The sequence below is a fragment of the Psittacula echo genome, assembly GCF_963264785.1.
Source record: "Psittacula echo genome assembly, chromosome: Z".
In the NCBI taxonomy this organism is placed as follows: domain Eukaryota; kingdom Metazoa; phylum Chordata; class Aves; order Psittaciformes; family Psittacidae; genus Psittacula; species Psittacula echo.
Window position 1 is genome coordinate 62,516,692 of NC_137742.1, and position 23,666 is coordinate 62,540,357.

The 23,666-nt window shown below is 42.6% G+C and overlaps 2 protein-coding genes across 2 annotated transcripts; one reads left to right on the plus strand and one right to left on the minus strand.

The window, feature by feature from the left end:
• The first annotated feature begins 106 nt into the window (after positions 1-106).
• Positions 107-8,112, plus strand: DNAJA1 (DnaJ heat shock protein family (Hsp40) member A1). The gene is made up of 8 exons (XM_080637164.1): positions 107-359; positions 519-696; positions 1,859-1,963; positions 2,060-2,287; positions 3,686-3,800; positions 5,404-5,519; positions 6,076-6,176; positions 6,858-8,112. The coding sequence occupies exons 1-8, from the start codon at positions 228-230 to the stop codon at positions 7,074-7,076; spliced, it is 1,194 nt and encodes a 397-aa protein (XP_080493290.1). The 5' UTR covers positions 107-227; the 3' UTR covers positions 7,077-8,112.
• Positions 8,113-11,046: 2,934 nt separating this feature from the next.
• SMU1 (SMU1 DNA replication regulator and spliceosomal factor) lies at positions 11,047-23,328 on the minus strand. The gene is made up of 12 exons (XM_080638224.1): positions 23,226-23,328; positions 22,782-22,992; positions 22,526-22,678; positions 21,878-21,988; positions 20,989-21,117; positions 20,075-20,194; positions 19,557-19,673; positions 19,233-19,360; positions 16,085-16,211; positions 14,631-14,798; positions 14,152-14,304; positions 11,047-13,210 (listed from the first exon to the last, which is right to left on the minus strand). The coding sequence occupies exons 1-12, from the start codon at positions 23,249-23,251 to the stop codon at positions 13,112-13,114; spliced, it is 1,542 nt and encodes a 513-aa protein (XP_080494350.1). The 5' UTR covers positions 23,252-23,328; the 3' UTR covers positions 11,047-13,111.
• Positions 23,329-23,666: the final 338 nt, after the last annotated feature.

Here is a 23,666-nt window from a genome sequence, read left to right on the forward strand (position 1 = left end):
GACGGTGGTGATTGGCCGGCCGCCCTCCGCCTTCCGCTCCTATTGGCTGCGCGCTGCTCCCCGACCGTGCGCTGGTGGGGCGACTCTTCCGGGGCGGGGCTGTGCCGGCTCAAAAGCGCCCGGATGCGGGACCGGCTCGGAACTTTCCAGAAAAGTCGGGATCGGCGTTGGGCGAGCAGTCGCCGCGGAGTGCGGGACCGCCCTCAGCCCAGGGGTCGCCCTCCGCCATGGTGAAGGAGACTACCTACTACGATGTGCTGGGCGTGAAGCCCAACGCCTCGGCCGAGGAGCTGAAGAAGGCCTACCGAAAGCTAGCGCTGAAGTACCACCCCGACAAGAATCCCAATGAGGGCGAGAAGGTCAGCGGCGCGGCGGGACGGGGCTGTGGGGCCGCCCGCCCTGCGGGCGTTGTCGTGCACGGCTAGGAAGTGGGGAGGTGCAGGGGGGTGCCCGGCCCGGCGGGTGCCGTGCGGGGTGCCGCGGAGCGGAGTCTGAGGCACGGTGTATGTTTCCCGCAGTTTAAACAGATTTCGCAAGCTTATGAAGTGCTGTCGGACCCGAAGAAGAGGGATCTATATGACAAAGGAGGCGAGCAGGCCATCAAAGAGGGTGGCTCTGGTGGTGGCTTCGGGTCGCCCATGGATATATTCGATATGTTCTTTGGCGGCGGTGGGAGGATGCAGAGAGAGAGGCGAGGTAATGTGACATATTCAGACACTTTTCCCGGGCTTTTGCAGCGTGGTCCCTGCGGTACGCAGGATCGGGGCCTCGGAGGAGAATGCTGTAGATGTACGGCTTTAAATAGTGTTAAAGGGAAATTACAGGGTTGGTCTCAAACTGGGAGAAAACGTTGTTCCTAGTTCTTGCCACGCGAAGAGAGCAGGGGAGGGCATTTGGTTCATATGATGGTAGTTTGGTCTCTTGTGTATTGTCTCATGTTAATAGCTAACCAGCTTCCGTGTTTGGAAAGCCTCTAGCAGAGCTTAAGTCTAGCTGCTAACAGGCTGAATAGGAAACGGAATAGTGACATACCTTAAAATGATTTTTTAACTAAGCTGCCGTAAGCGTAGTGTCTAAATGTGAATTTGGCCTTTCATTGTATGTAACCGTGTCTAAAGAAGATAAAAGAAATTCAGTCTGAAGCCTTTTTGCTTTTGTGTGCTCTTCAGTGGCATTGAGTTGAAGCTGTAGTAAAATGTTCAGAAATTAAAATCCAAATTAATCATACCAGTGTTAGTTAAACTTGTTAAGGGTAGTGCTGACCCTATAACTTGTTCTTGTATACCTAGTAAAAAAGGGAGGAAAAAAGAGTTTGTATCAGACTATTACAGTGTTGGATCACAGTGTTCCTAGTAAGCCAGAACTTGGTATCCTTCACAAAATTAAGCCTGCAGTAGCTAAAGTTCTAATTAATTCCCGAGTGTACAAATGTAATTAATCGATTCAGTTTCCATAAAGACCCCTGGTGAGAGGAGGAAAGTACTTTGCTGGCGCTATACAGTGTCTCCCACTTCCTTGTAGGAGATGCGTTCAGTTACTATGTTAAAACTGGAGTCCTGCATTATAAAACTTAAATGTCTAAAGTTGTGTGTATTTTGTTTGTTACTGGCTTTGAGTCTCTGAAGAATTTCTGACGTTCTAACAGAGAAGCATTGCTGACAAAGCCATTAGAATTGTAACCTAATACAACATCGGGTAGGAAGGCCCTACTGACTAATAACAGCAAAACAAAGCTATATTAAAACAGGATGTTAAAGCTCACAAACTCAGTTTATCGTGCCTCAAGCATAGTGGCATGGGAAGTTTCTGTTACTTGGAGACTGAGCTTTCAAACTTGAGTATCCGTTTTCTCCTACAGGCAAAAATGTGGTCCATCAGTTGTCAGTAAGCTTAGAAGATATGTACAATGGTGCAACGAGGAAACTTGCACTGCAGAAGAATGTTATCTGTGACAAATGTGAAGGTAACGGAAAATGAAACTGAACACAAGCTGCGTCTAAAGATTTTGGGGTTTTTTTCTGGCAGCACATAACCATCTGCCTCCAATTTTCACTCTCAGGTCGTGGTGGTAAGAAGGGTGCAGTAGAATGCTGTCCTAATTGCAGGGGAACAGGAATGCAGATCAGAATTCACCAGATCGGGCCAGGAATGGTGCAGCAAATCCAGTCGGTGTGTATGGAGTGTCAGGGGCATGGGGAGCGCATCAGCCCCAAGGACCGGTGTAAAAGCTGCACTGGAAGGAAAATCGTTAGAGAGAAGAAAATACTGGAAGTTCACATTGACAGAGGTGAGGTGTCTTACCAAGGTGAGGTATTGAACCTGGATGTACTGGCTGACTTTGCAGCCATGAAGCAGAAGCTTTAGCCAAGCACATGGTGTTTATTTGGTGGTAACACTGCTGAATATATATACAGTTAAATTGCCTGTTGCTGCCTTTAAAAAGTATGAGACTTGTTTTTAGGGAATGTTGGTTACTTCCGTGTTTGCCTCTAATGCCTATGCACGTAACCAGTAATGAATTCTGAAACCTGCAGTATTGGAAGCAGTGCATGACTTTTGAGCAACCTCACAAATGTGAGACGTGATCAGGTAGCTGGACAGATAAAAATGAAACTCATCACTCGTTGGCTCTGTTTGCCTAATGAGTTTTCACTCCCTGTATGGAAACCCTGCAGACTCCGATCTCTTCTGCTGTGCTTCAGTGTGAAGGGGAACCAGGTCTGCTACAGAAATAGGGTGCAGAGACAGTGCTAAGCCTCTCATGCTTAGGACTGTTCGCTACGCAACCCTGACAGTCCTGCACAGCACAGGCACTCTGCCTGGGAAAATGCAGCTCAGTACACAAGCCCTCACAGTGGTGGGAGAATGCAAGTGTCAGTGACAAATGCATCTCTGTTGAGGAGGCTGCTCAAAAAACTGGTGGGAGAAGTCTCTGGAGTAGCGCAGCTTGTAAGACAGCAAGCTGACAAGCACGTGGCTTCTGCAGACTCGTGCCTGATCATCACCTGCAACTGTTAAATGTGGAAGCACACCTTACGCAATGCCTGGGTATAGTGGGGGAAATGCCACAGTAAAATTAAGTATGAGGGCTAGTAAGGATATGTTACTGGCATTTTAAACAGGGAAATCACTGAAAAGAGGGTGGTGTGTTTTTTTCCCCCTTTCTTAAGGAAAAACAGATTGTGAGCTAACATGAAGCAGCTAGGACTTATGATAGTGAGACTTGTGTGGGTGAAAGGGTTTCTTAGATGACAGTGCTAGGGAGAGTGCTGGTTGCACTTGACAGGCACTGAGATCATGTTTCATAAGTAGCTCTGCTGCATATATTTATAAAACTGAAGAAGTTGATTGGTCACTTGCTCTCAAAATGTACTTTGCATGCAGTGCTTCTGTTTTCTATTGAGTGCTTGTGCATCTAATGAATGCTTTTTGATAATGTTTTAAGGACTATCTTGGTAGGTAGCTGTTTTGCACTACAGTTAAGTTTAATGATCTTGACTTAATCCAGGTTGGTGTTAAGGGGGGGGGGTCCTGGTTATTGAATGCGTTAAGGGGGTGTCCTGGTATTCTAATTTAAAGATCTAGAGATATCCTGGTACCAGCGTGTGCTTTTGAAAGTCTTATTTTGTTGGTGGTTTTTACTTAAAAATATGAAAAATCCTTGTTTGTTTGTTTCCTGCAATAGGAATGAAGGATGGTCAGAAAATAACATTCCATGGTGAAGGGGACCAAGAGCCAGGACTGGAGCCAGGAGACATTATTATTGTCTTGGATCAAAAAGACCATTCTGTCTTTACAAGGTAAAAACTCTGAAAGCCCTTTGCATTAGCTCTTGAGATGCTTGTCCACGTACTTCCTTGATTACCATTCACCTTTTATCTACTGTAAGTATCAGTTGATAGGAGTATGTGGCTGGAATTCACCTGTGAGTTTGTTTGGGTGTCCAGAGGAACACCCAAGGTGTGCAGGAAAGGCATCCTGGTATAAATAACTAGTCACAGCCATTTGTGTTGTACTAGCACAAGATATTCTTATGTGAGCTTTGGCAGTGGATGAAGATGGCAGGCAAACAAAACCGGATACAGTTACTAAGAATTAACAAAATTTGAACTTTTAAGAACTCTTAAAATACTGATTCTTTTTTTATAGATGTGAATATTTGTGATTATTTTCTTGCTCTCTAGAATAATGTTCTGTCACTTAGCTCAGAAAATTACCGTTAGTGTAGGCAGCTGCTCATTGCCCACTTGGCTTCAAGGCACAGAAAACTTCCAGCATGTTCACTTGTTATATGTCAAATACATGGAATGTATCAGTAATGAGTCCTGTCTGTTCCTTCTTGCAAAAGCAAAAATTACTCAAGCGGCATTGACTGTGTCTCCATTGTTTCATGTTGCTGGACAGTACTGCTTGGTGTTGCAAGCCTCCTGCTTTCAAGTTACTGTTTGTGCACTGGGTCTGTCCAGTACCTTTTGGTCTGATTAAAAGCAACACTGGTTGTCTTGCAGAAATGTGTTGCGCTTGATATCTTACTGCAGTTCAGAGCAATAACAGGGAATTAGTGGCTATAGAGAAAGCATTTGTCTCAATGCCAACCACTGGCATTGTACTTGAAAATAGGAATGGCGAGTTAAAAGTTCTTAGGAAATGAGCTGCTGGTCTGCCTGACCATCATGTATGGAGCTGAGCTCTGGAAGTTTGTGCCAGAACTCTGTGCCAAAGAACACTGAGCTCACAGGTTAAGAATCAGTTCTCTTCAGTTTGGATAAGCTTACTCAGCTGATTTTTCTTTCACTGAAACCAGATACTGAATCAGCTATGCCAGAGGGATAGTCTTGGCCAAACTGTTTGCATGGTTAGCAGGGACTTGAAGTCACAACTCTGCTGGTCTTGTGGGGTTATGCAGAGGTTATGCTCTGGGACAAGTGGAATGTTCCCCTCTCCTGTTAAGAGTCTAAAATTAACTTTTCAACCCCAGTACCAGATCTTCAGAAAGCAAGTGTAACAGAACCTAGCTAATACATGTAAGATGTTAATCTGCATAAAGGAAGAGTTTAGTTGTCCCATTGGCAATGTTTTGGGGGTTGGAAGAACTTTTTTCTACAACTGGGAAGAAGCAGTGAAGTAAAACTAGATGCAGTTGAGCCATGTTCTAGTTACTTCTGTTCAATAAACTTTTCCACACTTTGGATAGCTGGACTTGGGCAGTAATGGCTCTTGGCGTGGATATCATTCCTATAATTGCTGGCTTGAGGTGTTGCATCAGTCTTAACCATACTTTATTTAATTGCGTGGGCTTCTATTAAAACTACAGTTTTATTGTCCTTACCAAGTTAAAAATTGAATTTCGGTGTGATCCTATTACTGCCTCTGTGTGACTGTTCTTTATTGGTTCTGCCTTAGACGAGATGAAGATCTTTTCATGTCTATGGATATTCAACTGGTTGAAGCACTATGTGGCTTTCAAAAGCCTATCACAACGCTGGATAATAGAACTATTATTATTACCTCCCATCCTGGTAAGTGTTGGTTTGCTTTCTACTAGAAGTCCAGGCATACAGTGAATGCAAGCTGAAAATCTAAAGAAACAGAAACATCCCATCTTGATGTACAAGGGATGTGTGCTGGTGTCAGCCTTTTTTTCCTAGTCTTTGTAGTGCAAAACTTCAAGCACATAAAAGGATTTTTGAATAGCAGTCAGCAGTAGCTTTCTCTTTGCATAATATAACAGACCTTACCTCATGGACATACTCATATCCTGAGGTTACCTCATGAAAATTGAAGGCTTTGGGTCTCTGAAAACCACTTTTTCAGTCTTGGAAATGATGGAGCACTTAATAAATTTGTAAGTATGCTCCCTTTAGGAAGCATAACAAGGCCACAGGAACGTAACGTAGATGTCAACCTGCTTTCCTACTTGGAAGTTACCAGGCAGTACATCCCTGTTAGACTACTACATATTGCTGTAGCTGTCTAACCACAGTGTAGAAGGTTCCATAAATATTAAAGGGAGTTGAAACTAAAGCTGCTTCTGTTGTCTGCATAGATCTTCTTTCTTTTTTTGTCTTTTTTTAGGCCAGGTTGTCAAGCATGGGGCTATTAAGTGTGTGTTGAATGAAGGAATGCCAATTTATCGCAGACCCTATGAAAAAGGACGTCTGATCATAGAATTCAGGGTAAGTGGTTCAATTTATTTCCATGGCACAGTTCAGCACTGAATATCCTTCTGAAATTTAGCCTTTAAGCATTACCTCAATCAGGAAGAGAGAGCAATTACCAGATGTCCTTGCTTAGGGTTTGTTTTTGACAACAGTGAGAACTTGTAATCCATCAAACACACAGTTCAGAACACTGTGTTGAAAAAGTACATTAAGTACCAGGAGAATTTCTTTGGTAACTTTGTGAATTTTCATTTGCTTGGCAGGTTCCTTAGTTTCTTGCATGCTCTAGAAAGGATGGATTAGTAATATCCCCTGTGCTGGAGCAAAGGAGTAGGCTGGAAAATGACAGTTTCCTCTCTGGAGAGAAGCTAAAGCTGAGAACTGTGCCATTTAGAGGGGACACAACCTAATGTCAGTATATCCTGGACTTTACTTCTAGGTGATTCTAGAGGGCAGCCTGAGGCAGAAGAAATGTTGGATAAGTCTTGGTCAAGTTGCCATGTTAGAAGCTCACTTCTTGCAGGCACTAAAAAAAAAAAAAAAGCCTAGTGACTTAGATGTTATTTTTTATTTAAGCACTTGGTTTAAGTCATCTGTGGTGATAAAGATACCCTTGGGCATATGTTTGACCTGTAGTGGGATGTTGAAAAGCCAGTTCAGACAGATTCGAGTAACCCCAGTTCTTGATGATTTCAGGTGAACTTCCCAGAGAGTGGCTTCCTCTCCTCAGATAAGCTGTCTCTACTTGAAAAACTGCTTCCTACAAGGCAGGAAATAGAAGAAACTGAGGAAATGGAGCAAGTGGATTTAGTGGACTTTGATCCATCTCAGAAGAGAGAACACCACTATAATGGGGAAGCCTATGAAGATGATGAGCATCACCCTAGAGGTGGTGTTCAGTGTCAGACATCGTAAATGGGCCAGTGAATAACTTGTGATGCTTGTTTTGTATGTATTAGTGGATGAGTGAAGGACTACAGGGAGTTCACCCTCACTGTTATCTGTTGGTCTATCCAGCCATAGCTGTTTCTAAAAATACAAAGAAATAAACTAAGCTATTAAACTGACTTGGAAATTTGTATAAAGCTCCAAGGTACAAGGTCAGATGAAGTTGATTGCACTTCACCCCTGCCTTTTGGTTAAGGAAACTCCCTTACTTGCTTGTCTTTTATTCCAGGCCTTTGTAATTCCTGTATGTGTGCAACTGCTGAGGCTTAAACTAAGACTCTGTGATGTTTTTAGGAATTCTAGGTCTTATACTCTGTTAAAGTATGCACAAGTACTTATAATTCATAGTAAGATATAGTAAAATTTTGTACCCTTTAGGATAATATGTTAGTGTTTTGGGCTTGTACTGGTGTTTGTTAAATGGGGATTGGCTTTAATGCAGCCACATAATATATGAAGCTGACAAGGATGTGGTCAGTCTTCACAGGCCCATTAAAATAGCGTGATCCACAAGCTCCCTGATGCTACTGCACTTTAAGGTCAAGTAGCTCCTTTCTCTGCCAGCTTTCGTCCTGACCTTTGAGCTAGATGTGAAGCTTGCTTTTGGTTCATCACAGACTACTGTTTGGCTGTTCTCCCGCACTGTACTGCATATAGAGCCAGTGGTTACTCTGCTGCTGCAGGAGCTTACTTTGCTACCATGCATGAGCAAAACCCCCCAGGCTGTATCAGCGCACACACACGCACACACATACATAGTTTGTATTAGCCTGCGGGCATGTGAAGCTTGACTTCTACCTTGCCTACCAAAGTTGGGCACTCCTCCCTCGGTGTGTCCTGGAAAGCAGTACCAGCCGTGTTAGGGGGGCATACGTGATCTTGCAGGGGAGAGAAACGGTGAATCCAACCAACTGATGCATTTAGGATGTTCTGGAATTAATGTATTGTGTGCATTATTTTAAGCTGACTCTTGAAGTTTCTGTATGTTCTAAATATTGTAGATGAAGCATTTCCAATATAATTACAAAATCACTCATTGCCTCTTTTCTTAGACCAGATGTTGGTTTAAAGACACCACCCACTTAATTTCAGGCAGTTATTCACAGAAATGCACTAGCAAAAAACTTCTTTCAGAAAATACGCTGAGAGGACAGGTCCAGATTTAACCTCTAACGTGGTGGTTTGGTCTTGTTCTGCCATCTGGCTTGGGACAGAGCTTAGGCATTTCACACTGCTCTGAAGGAAAAGTATCACAAAGAGAATGCTTTTTTCCTGGAAATAGCTGCTACATGACAGTATGTGTGTGTCATAACTTGAGCATCTGGAAACTTAGGAAACATCCCTAGCTATTGTGTTACAGGCTTCATTTTTTTAAAGACATCTGGTACCGTGGGTTTTGAGCCTCACATGTAATTCCCTTTCAGGTCCCTACAGAATAGCCAGGCCCTGTATGTTTTGGCTGCTGGAGGCTTTTTGTTTGTTTCAGCAGGGATAAAATCCTCTAGGCAAAGTGTCTTTCCAGATTGTACCTGGATGAGCTCAACGGTGAGCTGTACTACTGTGACTAGCAGGAGCCTTTGCTCTTACCAGTAAAGAACAGGAAGTAATTCTACTTCTGGCGAGGGCTGACTTGAGGCTAAACAGCACTAAAATACACTACTTGTGTTCCAGTTCAGTAAGCACCCTTCTGAACCCATGGATCAAGCAGCTGGGACAAACCAATTACCTTGGGGATGACAACAGGACATTGTCTTGCTTCAGGTGACTGTGTTATATGCTCTCATTTCTGCTTCTGCCTGTGAGACTGCAGGGCCCTAACTGCCCTCTTCTACCTAACTGTCTGAGCATCCAGGGATAAAGTTATAAAAGCTAAAGCTCACCTGGAGCTGAATCTGGTGAAGGATGTCAAAGACAACAAGGCCTTCTATAAGTACACAGGTGGGAAATGCTAGCGAAAATGTGGGCTTGTTCCCAAATGAGATAGGGCACCTGGTTACCTGGGTCATGGAAAAGGCTGAGGTACTGAATGCTTTCATTGCCTCCATCTTCCTAGCAACACTGGCTGTCAGGAATCCCAGAGACCATCCCAGGGGAATGATGGGAAGGGAAGATGTACCCCTGGCAGAAGAGGGTCAGTTCAAGAAATACTTAAGCAAATTGGGCATACATAAATCTATGGATCCTGATGGGATGCACCACAAGTGCTGTGGGAGCTGCCACATGTCATTGCGAGGCCAGCCTCCATAGTCGTTCATTGATCATGGTGACCAGAGGAAGCGCCTGAAGACTGCAGGAAAAAAAATGTCACTTCTGTCTTCAAGGCCAAGGAGAAAGATCCAGGGAACTAAAGGGCAGTCAGCCTCACCTCGATCCCTGGGAATGTGATGAGGCAGCTAAACCTGGAAACAATTTCCAGGGACATCAACCCCTAAGAGAGTCATCAGTAGTAGTGAGTGTCACCAAGGGAAAGACATGTTTGACCAACCTGATAAATGCTTACAATGAAATGACTGGCCTGGTAGATGAACAGTGGATATTGTCTACCTGGACTTCAGTTTGGCCTTTGACACTGTCTCCTGTCAGATCCCCATAGAGAAGCCGTTGATGTAGGGAATGGATGAGCAGTGAAGTGGACTGAAAACTGGCTGAATGGCCAAGCGCAGAGGGTGGTGACCAGTGGAATAAAGAGTAATTGGAGGCCAGTGACTAGCAGCGTACCACAGGCGGCAGTGCTGGCTCCAGTACTGTTAAACAGCTCCAGTGATGACCTGAATGATGGGACAACATGAACACTGAGCAAGTTTGCAACTAACAAGAATCTCATGCCGTTCAACAAGGGGAAGTGCTAAGTCCTGCACCTGGGGAGGAACAACCCCAGGCATCAGGACGTGCTGAGGGCCACCCAGATGAAAATCATCAGGGTAGAGAAGAAACCTGGGAGCCCAGCTGCACACCAAATTGAATGTGAGCCAACCATGTGCTGGTTTGGGAAGGAAGAAAACTGGTATCCCAGTTGCCAGCAGGTCAAGGGAGTTGATCCTTCCCGTCTCCTCAGCACTGGTAAGCGCGTACCTGGAAGTGTCGTGTCTAGTTTTGGGCTTCGTCATACAAGAGGGGCATAGTCCAGGTCATAGGTTTTATTTACAGCTATCCAGTGGACACACTGGTGCCCACATCACCAACAGGAAGTGCAGATGAAGTAACTGTGCTTAAGGACTCCCAAAAGCCATGCAGACATGAGGCAGGAAGTGAAGAAAAGCTGTACTTGATGCCAGAAGTCAGTTATAAATGCTCTTAATCTTTCCCATGATCTCAGCAACATACTTCTTTTTTAATTACTTCAAATGAACACTCTTGTTACCAAGCTGCCCCAAGCCATAGGCCAGCCCTCTCACCAAGCTCATGGTGCACGTCCCTCAGCAATATGCATTATCATGGATTCACAGGGGCTGGCAGGCACCCACAGAGATGCCTACTCTCTCGGACCTCAGGAGAATTCGCCCGCTTTATAGGACTTGCAGAAGATCTTTGAGACCAAGTCTTCAGTTTTCAGCTAGTCTCTCTAAATTGTACTAAGAGTCAAGGCAGGGTTTGATTTTAATTTGCAAATTACAAGCTGGTAGTGGTAGGTACCATAGCTACAGGCTTACATGTTCCGTAACATTAAAAACATCACATCCACCAATCGCATACCTGTGCAGGAACCCAAGATCACTTATTTTGACTGAGATGGCAGTAGCTCCTCTGCATGTATTCTGCAAGAACATACAGACATGCACCCAATTCCACCCAAGCCAGGTTGGAATTCACTCACTGATCCCCAATCCAGAAACAGGCAGGTGAACCAACATATGAGGCTGTCACTACTTTGCACTCCTCAATGGATCATGGATCTCAACAGTTCCAAGCAAAGTATTTCAAGAACAAAGCAACGAACAAAGGTGAACCATGCCTGCTTTAATGTTAAACCACTAGATGTGGCCTTGTTCAAGTCTTGCATCTGGGAAAGCAGTGGAGCACCAGGCGGATTCTCCAGAGAGTATTACATTAAAAAGTTAAACGTTTACATTAAAAAGAAAAATGCAGGGTTTTGATGAAAAAAAAAAAAATAATATTCAGATTATCATTGTATGTTCGTGACAAATGCCAGCTGTTTTGCAAATTACAGCTGCAGCCCAGGAGTTAACCATTGCCCTTGCATAAGCATTAGTTAGTGCTTTCACCTTTTGTCTGAAGTTCTTGACACAACAAAGTACAACTCTCAACAATCAAATGCCAGATTTTCTCATATTTTTAAGCTAGGGAATCTATTTCAATGTTTAAACATCCAGGATTCTGACTTTCATGTGCTGCAATGGCTTTTCTTTCTAAGAGAAATTAATGATACTGTTTGCATTGAGGATGAACAGTTTTGCATGATCTGAAGGCAAAACGAAGCACAGGTCAGGTAACATTAAAAGTACTGTGTTGACATCTTCTGTACAAGTATTTGCCAATGGAGCTCTTCAGATGTATCACTGTCAGACATTTCTGACATGTGGGTGTCTTTCAGGCAGGAAAAACAATCACTTTTTGCTAACTACAAAATAACTTTATTGCAATATCAAGGGAAGTAAAAAAAACTTAGCAACTAAAACATTACAGCTAAACAGAACAAAGCACTACAGTCGTAGTGAACAAGCAATGCTGTGTGAGAAGTTAAGCTGATTTCTTTTCTGCATCTCCTTAGACCAGTATTAACACAGACCAATCAAGTGCATGGGTGAGTGCACTTGACACTAGCTGACAACCAACACTTGTATAAAGATCAAGCCCAATTAGAACTAATTTAGGCAATTTTTTAGGTCATACTTTGGAGAAGATTCCTGTGCACATTCACCGCAGAGTGCATTAGTCAGGATCTGAAACAGAATCACCATCTGCTCCAAACTGAAGAGCCTGAAAGATTAACTTTATCATAGTGTGCTAATCAAGCAGCACTTCGACTAGGTTCACAGGTATATGGAATTTTAAAATGAAACAAAAACCTTGCTAATAATTCCTTAGACTATGCCATGCCCTTCTGGGAAAATAGGAAGCTAAACAGAGTAAACTGTAAAAAAGCCCAATACAACTGTAGCATGTGCAGCGTCACAGCACTAGGAACTTGGCCTATGTACACCAGATTTTCCACATTTTAAAGTATTGATCCCATGAGGCTCACTTCAGTTAAAGATGGTGTGAAGACATTATGCACTTACAGGAAGAGGGCCCAGGTAATAATTCGGCTTAGCCTGGAACTGAAGTAAAACAAAGGACAAAAAAACCCCACAAACAAACAAACCACAAAAGCCACCCACAATAAAAGCCCAACTGTATCTCCCTGTCACATTAGGAAGGTTTATAGCAGGAAGTGCTGGGAGATCAGGAAGAACAGTTTGGCTCCAAGGAAACTGTGTGACACTACTTAATATATATAAAATTGGAAAAAATATAGTGAATACTGAATACAGTATTCACTGTACTAGAAAAGTACACTGGACTATAAAAGCCTCTGCCTTCAAGCTGAGGATAGAGTAGCCTTATCTGCATTCTGGGAAAACTGCCTCTGTTTCAGTGGAAAAAAAGACATTCTTTTCATTCCACATAATTCATTCAGAAAAAGTATTTTACCATATTCTAGGAAGTCATCAACCACTTATTTTTAAGTGTATATAGTTCCTAGCTCATTCAACTTCTATAAACACTATAGGAAGAGTACAGACTTCAGGAGACAGAAAAAACACTCACTTGAAGTTGCTTCAGCTACTCTGGTTAAAATAAAAAGTATGTGAAATTAACTGATGCTATATTTAAGCATCAACCTACCTAAATTTAGGCCAAGAAGTAAAAACGTCATTCTCCGGAAAACTGAACTGAAAATGGAGCAAATATCACACTCTTTGTATTCAGACTTTGTTAAAGCACAAACACCAATAACCTGCAACTAACAGGCACACTTAATAGCTTGTTGTAAAATCAAGCTATGGCTTCCAGAGCTTGAGCAGGCCATCTTCACTGTAAGTGGCAATCAGGTTCTGGTGGGGGTGGTGAGCAATGCCAATGACATCTTTTTCATGAACCTAGAGAATAAGCAGAAAGATGAACGAGGAGATTCTTCTTTTAGTAAATATTCTCTTCAAACAAGAACTAGAGAAAAGTTGATCTGAGGTTTAACATGCTTTGTGCATACAGCAAAAGCAGAGGAATGTTTCTTCCCTCCTCCCCCCCTGCCCCAACATACCTAACAGCTTTAAATATTGACAGCTTGGTCAGATTTTTCATCAGACAAAGACCAGGTCAAGACATGCTCTAGTTCAAGCTTTGAACAATTCACTCTTGGCTTTGTGGATAAATATTTTCATAACTTTTTTAATTAAACGGGTTCTAAAAGGAGACATTGTCCTGGGTTCAGCTGTAACAGTTATTTGTGTCCTTCCTACTGCTGCTGGCACAGTGCTGTTTTGGCTGTTGCTACATAATGTTTACTTTGACCAAGGACTATTCAGTCTCTCATGCTCTGCCTCTAGCAGAAGCAGAGGGGTATCCCATACCACAGCACATCATGTCCAGTATATAAACTGGGGAGAGCCACCCTGAAGGCCCAGATCACTGCTTAGGTCAGGCTGGGTATCAGTTGGCAGGTGGTGAGCAATTTTATTGTGCAGCACTGTTGGTTATTGTTTTTAATTTCCTTTCCCTTTTTAGTTTCATATTCTCTCCCCTTGTTACTTCCCTTATCAGTAGCAGTAGTAGTATCTCAACCCATTCTATCGATTCTCCTCCCCATCCCACCTGAGGGATTCTGCAGGAGAGCCACTGCATGGTGCTGAGTTACCAGCTAGGTTTAAAGCATGACAACATTCTACAGCCAAGTGCTCTAGAATGCATTTGTTACCAATCATGGCTGCTAGAAGTGAGAGAGTCCTTGATATGACACTTCTGCTTACGGACTTAAACAGCATGAGCATTTGAACCATCCTTGTGTTTAGAACTCCCCAAAAGCTCAAAACTAAGAACTTACAGTCAGAGTTCTTTCCAGCTTGCCAGTCACTGTGCTAAAGCAGTAGAGCACAAAGTCTTCACCAACACAGTAGATCCATTCACCACGAGGTGAAAGTGCACAGCAGACAAAGTCACCACCTTCTCTCTTACCAGAGCTAAAGCTTCTTACAATCTGTAACGACACCCCCCCAAAAATATTTGACAGGATTAAGCTACAGCACCTCATTTTTATGTTCAAGACAAAAATATTTAGGCAGTACTAGGCTTGTTTAGAACACAGGATCTTTCCATAGCTACATTTGCTTTCTGCAAGTCAAGCTGTTCTATAATCTGGATACAGAACAGTTCTCATCAAAGCAAATGGGAGAAATGGGGTTTAACCCCATTAATTTTTATTAATTTTTTTTAATTTTTATTAATTTTTATTAACTAGGTTTTGGGCATTTTTAAAAGGATTGAGACAAAGAGACTTGAAAGGTCACTATTAACATCACATACTTGTCCTTGCATATTCATAATGACGACTGTATTTGATCTGTTGCAAACAACAAAGTGTTCTGGGTTTTTAGGGAGCAGAATGACACAATTCACAGTAATGTCCGTTCCAGCAGTGCTGCCAAGAGATTTGAAGGTGTTTGAGCACTCTGTCGTCTTCACATTCCAAACCTAGTACAAGAAAGATATTCAAAACTAATTAAAAAAGAAACAAACAAACAAAAGCCCTGATTCAGGGTTCAGATTTTTTAAGGTGCCTGAAGGGAAATATGAATTCCAAAAACTGTAGTTTAAAGCACATAACTTACTGTTTGGTGGTCTTTCATCATATCTATTTTAAAGCCTGGACACCATGAAAAATTTCACTACCACTGAACTGAATGTTGTTTTCCATTACTCAAATTCAGCCTGGCTCCCTTCTGTTAAACATATTCCCCAAGGGGTGAGTCCAGACTTGCTTTCTCGTTTTAACTGATATCTGTGAATATACGTGCAGTCTCTGCACATGCCATTTGCCTTCCACAAGACAGACACAAGAATTGCAGAGAAAAAAAAAAAAGCCTCACTGATATCAGTGGGAGAGACACTCTAGATTCCAGCTGCTTCAGCCCCAACACCAGGCTGTTCTAGCTGTTTAGAAACAGGAAATGCAACTGCTTGTTTAAAAGGTAACTCATAATCTGTGGAATATTTTTGCTGTTTACATACTAGTACAGTCAAAATGAAACATACCACCCTCTTATTCTACTCCCATGATTTGAGGTATTCTAGCAAGAGAGTGCAAGTCTGAAGCAACACCCCATTTACTACAATCAAGATCTATCACATTCTCCTGGGCCAAGTTTATAAACCTGATATGTTTATCCATCCCCTCCATGCACTACACTGATGCCCTACTGACAGTGGCTGCTTCTATATTGTTTTCATTATTAGTTAGTAATGTCCCATACACAACATTTTACTCCTCTTAACTACTACACACCAAGTAGTTCCACACTTTACTTAGACTAGAAGCCACTCCCACAGTCAGTTTCATTAATGCTAGATTACCTAGCTTACACAGCAAGGGACTCCTGAACACCAAGAAATAAACATGTGTCCAACACAGTAAGCAAGAAAATGCTGTTATTTCAGATCAAGGGATCCCCACATTCTAAGATGACAGGTGTCAATTCTACTTCTAGAATAATAGCAGGAACAGGCAGATAAGGGCTGCACTTATATCCTCCTTTAATAAATACAGCAGAAAGACTCTACAGCAGTCTGTGAACACATTATGAAACTTTATCTGTTCTCATTTACAGCAATCTACAGCAAAGGTCACAAACAGAAAGACTTATTATTGCAGAAAACCCCAAGTCTTCTCCAATGACTGCAACAGTCATAACACATCAGCTCCAACATGCAAAGTGTCTGAATACATTATTTATATAAAGGGTAAATAAATGCTATCTTACCTTCACTGTGCCATCAGAAGATGCACTGATAATATAATGGCCATCCTGGGTAAAAGTAGCTTCATTGACAAAGGAAGAATGACCACGGAATTCCTTTAAAGTTTTCCCAGATTTTAAACCATGAATCCTGTCACAAAGAAAGATTAAACAGAGTGAGTAACTGAGGTAGTGTGAACAACCCCTTGGCTTTACTGTATTTTACTTCTGAGATACCTTTGATAGGCAACAATAAAAAGTGCTAAAAATCCACAAGCTGTGTTTAGGACAAGCCCCTTTCAAAGCTATTATGTGTTCCCCTGAAAAGCTTAGGGAATTACCATCAACCTTCAGCCTCAAGGACCTGTATGTAATACACACTGCACATGTTAGGTAACACAACTATTAAAGGGGAAACTATGAAGCTGACAAAAAGAATTACAGAATTAAGTTCAGAAGTCACTAGTCTAACCGAGGTCAGCTTGCTCAGGGCCTTGACCAAGCCCTGAGTTAAGAAAAATTTTCTCCTTGGTCCCAGCCAGACTTTTTCTCTTTTTTAAGCTGTTGCCACTGCCCCTTACTGTGCAATTCTGCAGAATTTGCTCAGCCATCTAAAATGAAATTATAGAGGCGATCTGTATCAGCCTTAAATTGTACTACCTACTGGCTACAGGAATATAGTTTTCAAGCAGAAGTTTGAAGCCTTGAGAATGAAATTACTTATTCCATTTTAAGTTTCATGGCCTTGATTCAGCATCCAAGCTTACACAATTTCAGTTAAAATCCTTACGCTATATAGTTCGTATGTATCAGGATTTCAGCAGATTAACATCTCTTTAAGATGTTTCCTAATACCAGTTCACTGTGCAGTTGCTTCCAGATCCACACATCTCTTCATCTAAAGCAGTATTATTGGTGACACTAGGTTTTACAGCAGCATAAAATGCATGCATTCATGAAGCACTGGATCAATTTGATTCATAATCTAAGTCCCATATCCTGCAACTCAATTCTGAAAGACAGATGAGAACTTTTGACAAACTGGATAGATGGACTGAAAGAAGCCTCACAATCCTGACAGCAGATCATTGCAGAACTACCTCAGGCATAAGAATCAACTGGGGACTGACCAGCCACAGAGGAGGTCTGCAGCAAAGGACCTGACAGGCCTTGGGGAAATCAAAGTGAAAGCCAGGCAGCGTGCTATGGCACTGAGGAAACACACCAGATGCACTAGGAGAGGCAGAGTCTGTAGATCAAGGTTCCCCCCTACTTGGCAGATGTGCAGTCACTTTGGGAGGACTGTGTTCAGTTTTGGGTCCCTCACTAAGGAGTCACTAAAATAGACGGAGGACAGCACCACAGAACAGTGAGGGGAGGCTGAAAGGGCTAGGTGCATCCAGCCCAGAGAAATGAACATTCAGGAGCATGTAATTGCTGTCTTCTTCGTAGATACAAAAGGTTAAACCAATTATTACTAAGTAAGTCAGAATAACCCTAAAGAACAAAAGAAACTGAACCAGACAAAACTCATCTAAGCCACTTTCAACTGCAGCAAAGTGTATAGCAACAGAACTTTGTGGCAAACCAAATCTACCCAGCAGTAAGCAAATTCCAGGTAGGTGCAGGATCAGAATTACTGCACTACACAAATGTTAAGTAATACTTTCCAGATGCTAAGGGCTGCAGGAACAAGGGATTTATAAGGTTGCTGCCCATCTGGTAACTTAGATTAGGACAGAGTCTGAGTACTGTAGTGACTACTTGCTATTATTAGAAGTTACAATAAACTTTCATTCTTGATTTTATCCACTTTGCAATGATCCTTAAAAAAAAGGAAAAATAATATCTAAGTCCTTACTAAACAGCTGATAAATTGTAAGTCAGATTCTTCTTAGAGGTGCACAAGAGGCAAATGCACAAGAGGGAAAAGGACAAGAGGCAAATGGCACAAGTTACAAAGGTAAAAACAAACCAAGACAAAAATTCCTTCCTTATGTCCAAACAGGATTTTCCCCAACACAGCTGTACAGCCCTAGGACAGATGCCAGAATCAGTGGAGTCTCCACCCATGGAGATTTTGAGAACTCAGTTGGACAAGGACCTGACTGAGCAAGCTGTCCTAACTGAAAGGCTGGTTGTGTTTTGAGAAGCATATTGCACTAGAGATCTCTACAGGTACCTTCTAATTAAAGACATAATTTATGAATAGTCTGCCTTTACACAGATTGCACAGACACTTGAGCTTCCTTAGACCACGGATGCAAGCCCAGCAACCTACATACCTATCCCACTACAATCCACTGATTTATCACATTGTTGCTTTAACAGATTACCTGCATGCCAGGTAAGGTGCAGTAGCTGTATGCATGTAAGTCTGAGGACATGGAAAGTGTCGGGTAATGCCAAGCTCGCTCAGTTTAGTCCAACCACATTAAGAGAGATGTACTTCCTTTGATTTTCTGTAGACAGATCTCATATCCAACCGCTGTAACTAGGCTGACACACTATCAACTAGCTGAATATACAAACTGGATTGTGCATCAAAGCAACTCCAAAGTCTGTAGAAAAATTTGGTTCCAAAATCACAGCCTGTAGGCCTTCAACATCATGAACTGCTTCACTGCCCAAAAAAGAATGCCAGACATTGGTGAACTAAACTATACACCATAGCAGTGGGGTTGGAACTAGACCATGTTTAAGGTCACTTCCAATCCAAACCATTCTGTGATTTTAAACTGGATGGAAACAGCAACTACTTTCAAGTCATGTATTAAAGATAGTGAGTATGATCAGGCTGTTTAGGTCATTTAAAAAAAAGAAATGTCATCATCCTGTTATCCTCAGATTTTTTCCCCTACGCTTATAATGAAAAACGTTATTTTTGAAGGTTGACACAACTACCACTTAACCTAGGAGACTCCCAGAAAGAAAGTGAGCAAAGTCAGTGTAAACAACAACAGATCAGAGGTACCTGGCCCCTATCCCTGAAGTAATTCAGTTAAGCAAGGTAAAAGGTTGAACTTTCAAACTGCTCCTCTCCCAACCCTCAGCAGTCATGCTCTCCTATATACTAAAACTCTACTCAAAAGGATCAAATCCCAGGTCAAATCAATACATATTCAAAAGTTTTTCTTCTGCACTGTAGGTCACATATTTACAGTTTATTTACCTGATTGTCTGATCAAATGAAGCACTAAGAATTTGGCTGCTGTCTTTAGAGAAGCTGAGGCATGTAACGCCTTTGCTGTGTGCTCGTTCAAATCTTCTCAGACACTGCCCACTCTGTATTTTCCAAACCTGAGAGGAAACAACAAATGAAACAGAGGTGGTTACTTTGTTATGAGATCACAGAAGCTTAAAAACATTACAGCCAATACATATCTGTTTCCGAACCACACAATTTGTTTTTAGAAGGAACTGCAACGTCACTGTAATTGAAGTGCATCTTTCTAGTAACCATCCCTACCAAAATACTGTAGAAAAAGATTTTTACCTTGATCTTTCCATCTTGTGCTCCAGTTGCTAGCATTTCTGTATCTCTGCTGAAGCACATGCAAAGCACTGCATCATCCATCATCATAAAATTATCTTGTGCCTGGTACTTCAGATCCTAAACAAAAGCAGAAGATCCACCAATCAAAATAGTGAATTCAATTAAATATATTTTAATGCAAAGTGTAAAATTACTAGGTGTTTGAACTTCAGTTGTGTTTTATAACCCATCATCAGGCAGACTTCACAACCTTGTAATAACAGGGGGGTACTATCGTCACCATTTTAGAGGCAACAACAATGATCCAGATCCCTCTTCCTTTGCAGAAGGAAGTTTATGACAAACTGGACAAATGAACCCATGTAAAGATTTCAGAAAGGTATCTGAATCACTCAGCCAGGCACCCTTTAGAAATTCACAGTCCCCAAGAAATGAAAACAAAGTATAAAAATCAAAGAATAAAACCAGGTGCTCTGGCCAATGAACCATCCATGTGAATAAAATAAGGCACAATTTACCTTCCTAATCTTTCCAGTAGTGAAGTTCCACACTTCAATGAAACCGTCAACAGAACCAGTAACAAGATACTGTCCATCTGGGGAAAACCGAGCACACTCCACATGCGACTTCTGTCCGAACTGTTTTATAGAAGATAAATTCAGCCTGATAAGCAATTTTTAAACAGCGACTCATGAAAATAAAAATGCAGACTCATTTTGGCGGCAAAAATATGCCATTTTCTACAGGTATGCATTCACAGATTTAAGGTTAAAGTATAAAAACCCCTGTCAATACCAACATATTAGCACTCCTAAAACCAAAAAAACCCCTTATCTTTTGTTCACTGTGAGAACTGGTAAAACTATTACCTAACCCTTCTTGCTTGAAGTTGAAAAACCTTCCCATGAGGAAGCTGCCTATTCTACATTATGAGTGCTGCAGGACTACTATGTCATTACAGCATAGTTTTCTTTCTCTTTTGTTATATGATAAAATCCTAAAAAAGGAGATACTGATCCTATTAGTACACCTTGTATGTCTAAAACCTAAATGGTTCACAAAACCTAATATGAACCACCCACGGAAGTTCAAGACACAAGTACTGCCTTGCACAAATAAAGAACCACTTCCGAAAATTGAATTATTCTTAACTGTGAAGTCAAACAATTAAAACATTTATCATATTCACAAATACTATGAGCACCCAATCTTATTAAGAGACCTCATTTCAGAGTCTCACGAAATGCCTCCTGATGAGATAAAGCACGGAGAAAGGGAGAAGAGGAAGAAGGGAGAGAGCTAAAGATGATTTACAAAAAAGAGAGAATAGAAGAATTCAAAAGGTTTACTCTTATCTCCAAACATAATGGCCAGCAAAGGAACAAGCTGGAACACCACACATCAAACACAAACCAAACAAACACAACATCACCTTAATATGTCTGCTCAGCTGTGTTGGGAACTTTTCTTCCTCTACGTCTTTCACAGCTGCTTTGCCTCTGAACAAGTCAATTGTCATACCAGGAGGAAGCAGGCCCTGATGCTGCTGCCATTTCAGTGCCTGGAGGAGTTGAAAGCCATGCTGTTACGTATCAGTTAGTATACATCTTCCTCATCAAAGCTTGCTTCTAATTAATGTAATACAGCAATTCCTTGTACCCTTTCAAATTATACACCTGAACAGTTTGAGACTGTATATAAACTGGGGGAAGTCACCTGGAAGGGCAGATCACTGCTTGGGTCAGGCTGGGTACTGGTCAGCAGGTGGTAAGCAATTGTATTGTGCATCATTGTTGTTTATTGGGTTTTTTCCTTCCCTTCTCAGGTTATATTCCCTCCCCTTCTTACCTGCCTTATAACTAACATTAGTAGCAGTAGTAGTTTTATATTATACTATAGTAACTGGACTGTTCTTAATTCAACCCATGGGGTTTATATTTTTATAATTCTCCTCCCCATCCCTCCACAAGCTGGGGGGAAATAAGGCGGGGAGCAAGAGGCTGTGTGGTGCCAAGTTATCAGCCTTGACTTAAACCACAGAAGTATGTATCCTAAAAACACACTTCTCTATGCTCACAGTACCTATTCTATGGCAACAAATCTACTCCTGGAGTGCTGACTTTCCTGAATCCGCTAAATCCTTGTCACATGGAGAAAATATAATTTTACCTATACCACATGTAAATGTGCAGTAAGTAAGCTTTACTTTTACAGAGTCTGAGAATCAACTAGACAAAACTGACTGTGATCTCACAAGCAGTTTCATGTGGCAAAGATCCACAGAAACTCACACAGCTACTAAAATATTATTCAATAATTACCTGCCCCAGCAATGCCATGAGACGAGAAGGAGGCACCACGCTGACTTCTCCAGCTAAAGCTTGTGCAATAGCAGCTCTCCGCTTCTCTTTGCTACTTCCATCTGGGTATGCCTAGAGAAACATAATTTTCATGAAATCATTCTTCTAAACTACTTTCCATAAAAACATTCACTGCTTTGAACAGAAGCCCCTTCCACATTCATTTGCTATTAGGCCTTCCAGACAGCCCTTCCTTTTAACACCAACCCTTGAAACACTTGCAATATATTTTCACTACAAATTTCTGGCTGATGAAATCAGTCAGAAATAATAACTTATTATTATACAACAATTTTATTTACAAAAATGTACATTTTCTTCTGCATATATAAAGACAAGAAAAGCACAACACAGACATCATCTCATAGCAGGACACAGGTACAAAACCCTAAACTCCCACCTGCAGTATACTTCAAAACCACTGCCTTGTGACCAAGTGTTACACATCATTGCCCTAACACTTCATAAAACGTGCAAAATCATGAAACTGGGAAGCTGCACGTTTTTACTTCTAGAGTGGAAAAAGAAAAGCTGCAGTAAGCACCTGGTACTGAAGTTAGGGGTCATGCAAGAGACCAGTGTGAGGTCTGTAAGGAGAGCATAACATACCTCACGAGGATCAAAGTAAGATCTGGCCAGAAGGTTTTCAAGGTGTATGTACCGCTCCGGCTGAGTTTGTTTTAGCATAATCATGGGATCTGTTTGTCTCAGGAGAGATCTGGCAGCACCTAGCTCCCGGAGCTCAATCAACTCCAGAACAACCTGCATCAAGAGAAAAACATCTGCATCAGTAAAGGGGAAGTGGGAAACACCAGAGATCTAGGCTCAGACCAGAAAAGTCCCCATGCACCCTGCACTCACACACCTGCTCATAGAGATCAATGAGGGTCTTGTCGGGCAGCTTCAGTGACTGTATGGCTTGCAACACCGTGTCCCAGTGCCCACTGTTGATGTCTGCCACGAAGCTTTCAATACTGTCCACAGTGTTGAGGGACACGGTAGTTTCTTCCTGAAGAGTGGCGAGGGCTCGGTGCAAGCTGTTCTCCTTCAGGTACTGCATGATCAGGCGGATCACACTGCAGAAGCACGGCACAAAGTCATAAAGACTGCCCTGCGGCCCCTCTTCCCTTCCCTCCCAGAGCACCGCGGCCTCTCTCCCGCCCGGACGCTAGGCCATAGCAGCAGCGCGACCGCGCTCACGTTCCCCAATCACCTCAGGAGCGGCTAACCCCGTGGCCATCGCGCCCCACTACTGCTCCCGTTATGCCGGGGGGCACCTCGAAAGCCCCACCACCAATACCACACGTACTCGGAGGACTCGATTTCGATCGACATCTTGCTCTGCCGAGACCGTCACCGCGCACTTGCCACTACCGCCACCACTAATAATGGCTTCCGCCCTCACTCTCCGCCTCTTCCGGGCCGCGCCACGCCCCCTCCCGCCTGTCTCACCACTCAGAGCAAGGGTGGGCGGATGGGGGAGGAACCAATATGAGCGTGCGCACTGGGGCACCCTTCGCCACGGCGGCGGGTGGGCGCCCCCTGTAGGTACTCACTGCGGTACGTGCCGGGCCATATGGCGGGCCGGGGGGGGAGCGAACGGGGGAGCCCATGGTGCCTTCCGACCTCGCTGTTCCTCGCCAGATAAGTGAGTTGGTGTGAACACTGGGGTTAATACTGCGCGGTGATGTAGCGCAAGCCAAATGTCATGGAGTTGCAGCTGAGCTGGGCAGGAAGGCTGAGAGAGAAC

Excerpts from the sequence above, each read along its gene's own strand:
- DNAJA1 (XM_080637164.1), top strand. The coding sequence starts at position 228 with ATGGTGAAGGAGACTACCTACTACGATGTGCTGGGCGTGAAGCCCAAC. Across the intron at positions 1,964-2,059 it reads TATCTGTGACAAATGTGAAG|GTCGTGGTGGTAAGAAGGGT; the intron begins GTAACGGAAAAT and ends TTTCACTCTCAG. Across the intron at positions 3,801-5,403 it reads GACCATTCTGTCTTTACAAG|ACGAGATGAAGATCTTTTCA; the intron begins GTAAAAACTCTG and ends GTTCTGCCTTAG.
- SMU1 (XM_080638224.1), bottom strand. The coding sequence starts at position 23,251 with ATGTCGATCGAAATCGAGTCCTCCGA. Across the intron at positions 20,195-20,988 it reads AGCTGAGCAGACATATTAAG|TTCGGACAGAAGTCGCATGT; the intron begins GTGATGTTGTGT and ends TCTATAAAACAG. Across the intron at positions 16,212-19,232 it reads TCATTTGATCAGACAATCAG|GATTCATGGTTTAAAATCTG; the intron begins GTAAATAAACTG and ends TCTTTGTGACAG.